The 7509-nt window shown below is 34.5% G+C and overlaps 1 protein-coding gene across 4 annotated transcripts in view; it reads left to right on the top strand.

Annotated features, from left to right (window-relative positions):
- Positions 1–7509, top strand: part of LOC106880848 (metallophosphoesterase 1) — a 67160-nt gene that overhangs the window by 57507 nt on the left and 2144 nt on the right. For all 4 annotated transcript variants that reach the window (XM_014930994.2, XM_014930985.2, XM_052974920.1 and 1 more), the window contains one exon: positions 6450–6590. In XM_014930994.2, the coding sequence (XP_014786480.1) occupies positions 6450–6590 (141 nt within the window). The remainder of the gene's footprint in view (positions 1–6449; positions 6591–7509) is intronic.

Below are 7509 nucleotides of genomic sequence, written 5' to 3'. Positions count from 1 at the left end.
ATTATTATTATTATTATTATTATTATGATCATCATCATTCATCTCTTGAAGTATCATTTTGTCAGTGTAAAATAGGTTATATGTGGCTAATGATTTCTTTCAACATCCTTTCCATTCTTCAAAAAAAAAAAAAAAAATCTGTTCCATTTCTCACTGGCAATTAACCCTGTTAGTAGTTTCTGTGTCAGCTGTAAACAAGTCTGTGATAGGTCTCTAAGATGCCCACTTCAATCTCTTTTTGTCTTCTCCTTCTGGATAAGAACAGTTTCTTTTTTTCTTTTTTCTTTTTTCTTTTTTTTTTCTCTTTTTCTCTTTTTATCATCCATAATGGCACACAGTTAGACACTGAATGAATGAGCGAGACATCTTGTTCAGTCTGTTGTATTTCTGTTGCAAAACTGTTAAGCTTTAATAACAGAGTTAGGTGCCTACCTCCTGCTCGAAACACATTCGCAAATAAACATCCTTCAGGTTAAATCTTCAGTTATATCAATTTCTATAAAACGTATCATCATCATCATCATCATCATCATCGTCATCTATATTTTGCTTTACTTTCCATGCTGCCATGAGTTTGCCATGTGAGTCAAGCAGTGATAATGTTGATATTTGTTGTTGCCATTATGATTGGTTACTTTGCACTTTCAAAAACATAAAGGTGGTGCTCCAGCATGGCCACATTCTAAATGACTGAAACGAGTAAAAGAATAAAAGGATATAAAGTCCCTGTGTTTGCAAAAACAGGTGAGCGTTGGTGATAAGAAAGAGCATCTGACCATAAAATATCACTTGAAAATCAAATGTGTTCAAATCCTACTAGCAAGGAAAAGCAAAATGTTAAATAAATGAATGAAAGAGCACTATATATGTTCAGTTATTTTTGTATCTTACATTTATTGATATATGTCAAATTTTTATTATTTCCTTATATATTGTATAACATTTTCACCACTCATTGTTTTATATAATTGCTTCTCCTGTACACACTAAACCTTTTTGTAACCCATTTATGTATATATCTTTAGGCCACCGTGGCAAAATAAATGAATGTACTATTATTATTCTTGTTCTGAAGTAGGCATGTTTCACTCTGCCCTCTATGAATTTTGTGGATTTTTACTAAGTGAAACTATTTAGCAAAATGTTCATTAATGTGAACCTTTTTCATAAAGAGATAAGAATCTAATTGCTTTTGGTCAATTTTTTCCTATTTAAAGGAGAAATATAGAGGATTTTAACTTTTACTTATCTTCTAGTAACATAACTCTGCTATGCAGAAACACCCTAAGGTTGAAATGATAGCAGTTTTTTTTATAGGCTGATAGTATAAAAAAAAAAGAATTAAAAATAAATTTAAAAAAATAAATAAAATTCAGTTTCTCAACAGTGATCATACTTCACTACCAGAAAAAATACTGATTTTTGTAACAAAAAAAATAGTGTTATTTTGAACAATTTAGATAGCACAATTAACAGGTTGCTGTTAATTGTGCTATCTAACATGTTTTACCAAGTAAAAGAATTAATGGAAATGTCATATATCGTGCCAGTGCCGCTGGACTGGCTCCTGTGCAGGTGGCATGTAAAATACACCATTTTGAGCGTGGCCGTTAGGAAGGGTTGGCGTTAGGAAGGGCATCCAGCTGTAGAAACTCTGCCAAATCAGATTGGAGCCTGGTGTAGCCATCTGCATGCTGGACAAAATGCTTAGCATCATTTCATTTGTCTTTATTTCCTGATTTCAAATGTTGCCAAGGTCAGCTTTGCCTTTCATCATTCCGGCGTTGCACTGGAGTAGCCTCCTCCCCACGACATATTTCAAGCCTTGTGCTTCTAGCAGAAAAGATTATTATTATCATTATTGTTGTTAGGGTGGCAAAATGGCAGAATTGTCAGTGTCAGAAAATCTGCTTTGCTATATTTCTTCATGTTCTTTACATTCTGTGTGCAAATCCTTGATGCTAATCACATGCATTATATTGCAATAAATTATATCAGCCCAGATGAAGTAACAACAAAACTGAACTCAGAACAGTGTGGAATCAAATTTTAATCTCACAAATTATCTGGTTCAGCTCTCTTCCAGCAATCTTCATCGTTATAGCAGTAGTGCAAATAACTAAAATTATAATTATAATTGAAATAATGGCATTGAAAAATTAATCATTCAGAAAGTTCTGGAGTTGTTTTGTTTAATTTGTTTTGTTTTTCTAGGTTAGCATCTTATATCTTATGTTACTCAAATGAATATGAGTTTTATATTTAAAAAACATTAGCACTATTTTATCTAAATAGAATCTCTAATGGCAAATCCAGTCGGAGACAAAGTTTTGTTTTAGTGCAGGAATAATTTAATGCTGTGTTCGGAAACAATTAAAATAATTGTTTCTGATGAGGGGTACAAAACAACTGTTCTGCTTTCCTTTATGTGTCAGGAAGTAATTGAAGGCATATAAAGTTAACAGGGTTATTTAACAGCCTTACTTTTATTTGCTGCTTGTCAGTCAAGAAAATCAATAATCCAATAATATCTTTGATCAACCTCTTTTTAGAAACAAAATACTGAATGAAAATTTCTCTGTATTTTTATTTAGGAAATAATGAATCCGATATTTGTTTTCATTTTTTGCTGGTGATTACTATTCAAGTTTCTAGTTTACATCTTACCATCCATTCAGTTTCCTTGGGATATTTAATAGAAGATGTTGCTGCGAATGTTATATCAGTTTAATGCCTTCATTGACTGTTCATTCATATACGAAAATAACTTCAGACTGATGAGCCGGCATAGGAGCCTGTATGTAATCAGTTAATCTGCTATAAATAGCAGCTAAATCCCACTTCAGATCACACACACTGCTGTCTTAAAAGGAGACAGGTATCCAGGATAATATATACCTCCTGTTTCTCTCTCTCTCTCTCTCTCTCTCTCTCTCTATATATATATATATATATATATATATATATATATATATATACATACATACATACATACATACATACATATATATATATATATATATATAAGATCAAAAGTGAACCAAATTTGATGACTGGCACTCATGCCAGTGGAGCGCTAACAGCACCATCCGAGCGGGATCACGGCCCAAATATACAACCTGTTTCACGTTAAAAACCAACCAGATCCTAGCCTCTCACATCTACCCTACAATGTCATTCAAAAAATAACAATCACATAATAAAAATTTTTAAGCTACAAGATAATGCATGATTAAATCAAAACAATGTGAATAAATAAGCACTACATTTGGTAGAATAATCTGAATGCTTCAGGGTTAAGTAAAAGAGGGATGATCACAACTCTAGTATTTTTTTATATAGATCTGTTCTGTAGGACAAGAACAATGATATCAGATTGTTGCTAAGTTATAAAAGCAACACCATTCCCTTGGTTATTTAATATTTTCCCTGATATAACCATATTGCATTTCATTCTGTTAAAGTAAAGCTTAGTTTTTTCACATAAATCGTGTTTCCTGGCTATTTCTGTTATCTGCTTTAAGATAAGATTATTAAAAGAGATAAGTTTAGAAGATTTATAATAGTTTATACAATCATATGTCATGCTAGTAATGATAGCTGAATGTTAGTTAAATATCAATGAGAAAGCAAACATGTCTTCTTAGCAGTCTTTATTGTCAGTAACTATAGTGCCAGTGTCTGTAAATTGGTACAAGTTAAATGACTTTGTGTTAGTATCTGTTGATCAGGGAAACCATGTGACCTTTGTGTTTAAGATATTGGGCAGGTTTAATTCCTGAGTTGCATGGCGTGTTATGTTTTTGACCAAATTACTTCATTCCATGTTTTTCTGCTCATCTGAGTTCTGGAACAGCCTTCTCTCCCTCCAGCTATCACATCCTCTATGTTCGACTGGATCAGTGGTGGCCGGGAGGTGGTGGTGGGGTGGGGTGGGGCAGAGGATGTCTAGGTCTGCTAGCAACTACATAGATACATAAAACAATTAACAAAAGCATGTTACCAAATTATATTCATGACTATGACTGGGTAAGTGTTACCAATTCATACTCAGTTATGATTAGGACTTGCTAGAATATACCATGTCCTTTTTTGTAAAAGCTGCCTGGTAAAAAATCAGCTAAAAGTTTCATTTACTGAAAACAAAGCTGGATCTCAAATAACTTTCTTATATTATCTAAGTCTTGGAATTCAATTTATTTTCCAAATTTCAAGCCATGAGAGATACTTTCCAACATAAACCGGATGGTCAAATGTTGAAAGTCGAGTGATAACCTTCCACTGAAGATGATGTAATTTTCCAAGTCAAGATGTTCTCACACTTTGTTCTATAATTAGATATCCACTTACTCATGTCCACGTATTCGAGTCTTTCACATTTCACTATCTTCATATTTCCAAGGTTGATAAATAGGTTTAGGTAATAACTTTAGCATATTTAATATTTGTGTCGTTTTCAATTGTTAACAATTCCTGTTTCACTGTGCAATTTGATTTCACTTACTTTTTTTTTCTTTTTCTTTTAATAAATATTTGACTTTTCAAAGTTCTTGTTGTGTAGCTCCAAGTCAGTGATAGTTGAATAGATCTTTGATTAAATCTATTGAAACTCTAAGCATTCTGTATTTTGTTTATTCTCTCTAGGCAAAAGTATACCTAGTATTACATTATCTAATGTCTTTTAAAGACAATAAGATGTAATTAGTAGGAGATTTTACTGCTATTTCTAACTATTTTGAGCAGCATTTAGAGGCTCATGTGTTTTCAGTATTATTTCAGCATTCTAGAATATAAAATGGCACTAAATTAGGTGTATTATCATTCCATATTTATACATGGCATTCGGTCAGTTGTCTAGCCACTTTATCGACTGATAATGAAATCAATTAACGAAGTTCTTTCAACTTCTTCACCTTCCTTCTTCAAATTGTCTTGTATCTCTGTGTCTGTCTAACTCTCACCCTGAGGTTGCTGGTTGCTAATCTTGCCGAGTGATGGTACATTTTTACGCCAAAGAAGATTTAGCATTCACAATTTGTTACCTAACCTGTTTCTAAATATCAAAGTTTATCTGGGTAGTTGGCTGGTTGCTGGTTGCTGGTTTCCAGAAGTCAGTAGTGCAACTGGTTAGATCAGGGGTTTTCAAACTTTTTGACTTGCGGACCCCTTTATATTTCAGGCTTTACCTTAGGAACCCTTTTATAAACGCTTATGAAATTTATACATAAATATTTGCTTAAAATAACATATATTTTTACATATATTTATTTAACAGTATTTAACAAATAAGTTTATTGTCAATTAAAAGATTTCGATTAAAAAAACATATATAAAATCAAATTGCCCATAAAAAGTATTTGCTGTCCACGAACCCCCTGTCTTGTCCTTGCGGACCCCCTGTGGTCCGTGGACCACAGTTTGAAAACCCCTGGGTTAGATAATTCATGTCACTAAAACTCCCAGATTCTTGATCCCCCAAGAGCCATGGGGTGTATTTAGATAACAGAAACAACTTGATAGTGATTTTTATGTCTCTGATATTACAGTATTCCTAATTTTTTTTTAGACACACACACACACACACTAACTTGCTCCCACTCTCTCCTCTCTTACACATATACACACAGACAAATAAACAAACAAAAACACACACACACACACACACACACACACACACTCACACACTTTTGGGTAAGTCATTCTCATGCTACTCTGAGTTTCAACTTTGGGTGCTCAGGATCATAACTTGCTTGAAAATCTCGTGCACTCACTGGTGAAACTCAGAGTAACAAAATACCGGCTCAACCAAAATAAAATGTATTATTAATCTCTCCTTTTTTCTGAATGCTCCTTTTTCTGACAGTTAGCAGAAAACACAGACATGCATGTGTATGTGTGTGTGCGTGTGTTTGCGTGTGTGTGTATGAACAGTGTCTTCAGAACTACATTACACATGTCCTTTGGTAAGTTAGTTTGAGAGACAATTTTAGCGGCGAGCTGGCAGAAATGATAGCATGCCAGGCGAAATGCTTAGTGGTATCTCGTCTGCCGTTACGTTCTGAGGTCGACTTTGCCTTTCATCCTTTCGGGATTGATAAATTAAGTACCAGCTATGCACTGGGGTTGATGTAATCGACTTAATCCCTTTGTCTGTCCTTGTTTGTCCCCTTTATGTTTAGCCCCTTGTGGGCAATAAAGAAATAAGATAATTTTAGCTGCTGTTTTGAGCAAGTCAAGTGACTACATAGAGGCTCACTCATTAGCTTGTCCAGCATCAGTGTATTTGAACAACTCAGTTCATAAGACTGCAAGCTACTTCTCTGAGAGGTAGTTTGTAGTCTAACTTGAAAACTAAATTCTGGAAGTTTTTATGTATAAAACTCTCTATTTTTTAAATGATTTTACTGTACTGCTTTTATATATTTATTTAATCTCACCATTGTTTTCAGATTTTTAAATTGCTGAACCCTCGTTTGATAATGTCAGGACACACCCATCATGGCTGTTACAGAGTCCACAGTGACGGCACCCCAGAATGGACAGTGGCATCATTTAGCTGGAGGAATAAGAAAGCGCCTACATTTCTTCTGGTTTATATGATTTTTTAAATTTGCTTTTGACAGTATCTTTATTGTGTATATATGAGATTGATATAGTGAAGCACTTTCCTTTTACTGACATTTCTATTCTGTGGACTATTGAATATTCAAGGTTAAAATATTTTATAAGTCCTGGGGTTGATTTGCTCGACTAAAGGCAGTGCTCCAGCATGGCCACAATCAAATGACTGAAACAAGTAAAAGAGTAAGAGTATGCCAAAGCAAACTTTGCAATGCTGGTGCCATGTGGAAAGCATCCAGCCCACTCTGTAAAGTGGTTGGCATTTGGAAGTGCATCGAGCCTTAAAATACCATGCCACGATAGACACTGGAGCTTGCTGCAGTCCTCTGGCTTGCTAGCTCCTGTCCAACTGTTCAACCCCTGCCAGCATGGAAATGAGACATAATGGTGGTAATGATGATGATGATGATGATGATGATGATGATGAAAGAGACGGACCAATCGAATTATAGATATCCAAGTTAAATGTAGAACTCTAGAAATTCCTCTTGAGGTTTTTAGATTCTAATTAAACATTATTGTACAAACTTAGGTTTTAATGAATTTATAAATTCTTGCAAGTGTAATAATTGATAATATCACAATGCAAATCTCCTTTTTCTCATCAACAGACACATAGTTTACACCATGCTAATTCAACACACATGCACACACACACACACTCACACTCTCTCTCTCTTACACACACACACACACACTCTCTCTCTCTCTTATACACACTCTCTCTCTCTCTTATACACACTCTCTCTTATACACACACACACACTCTCTCTTGCTCACACACACACACACACACACTCTCTCTCTCTTTCTTGCTCACACTCTCTCTCTTTCTTGCTCACACACTCTCTCTCTCTCTCTCTCTCTCTCTCTCTCTCACACACACAC

The sequence above is a fragment of the Octopus bimaculoides genome, chromosome 20 (assembly GCF_001194135.2).
Source record: "Octopus bimaculoides isolate UCB-OBI-ISO-001 chromosome 20, ASM119413v2, whole genome shotgun sequence".
NCBI classification, from domain to species: domain Eukaryota; kingdom Metazoa; phylum Mollusca; class Cephalopoda; order Octopoda; family Octopodidae; genus Octopus; species Octopus bimaculoides.
Note: the sequence above shows the minus strand (reverse complement) of the source record. Positions and strands in the feature narration are given on the sequence as shown.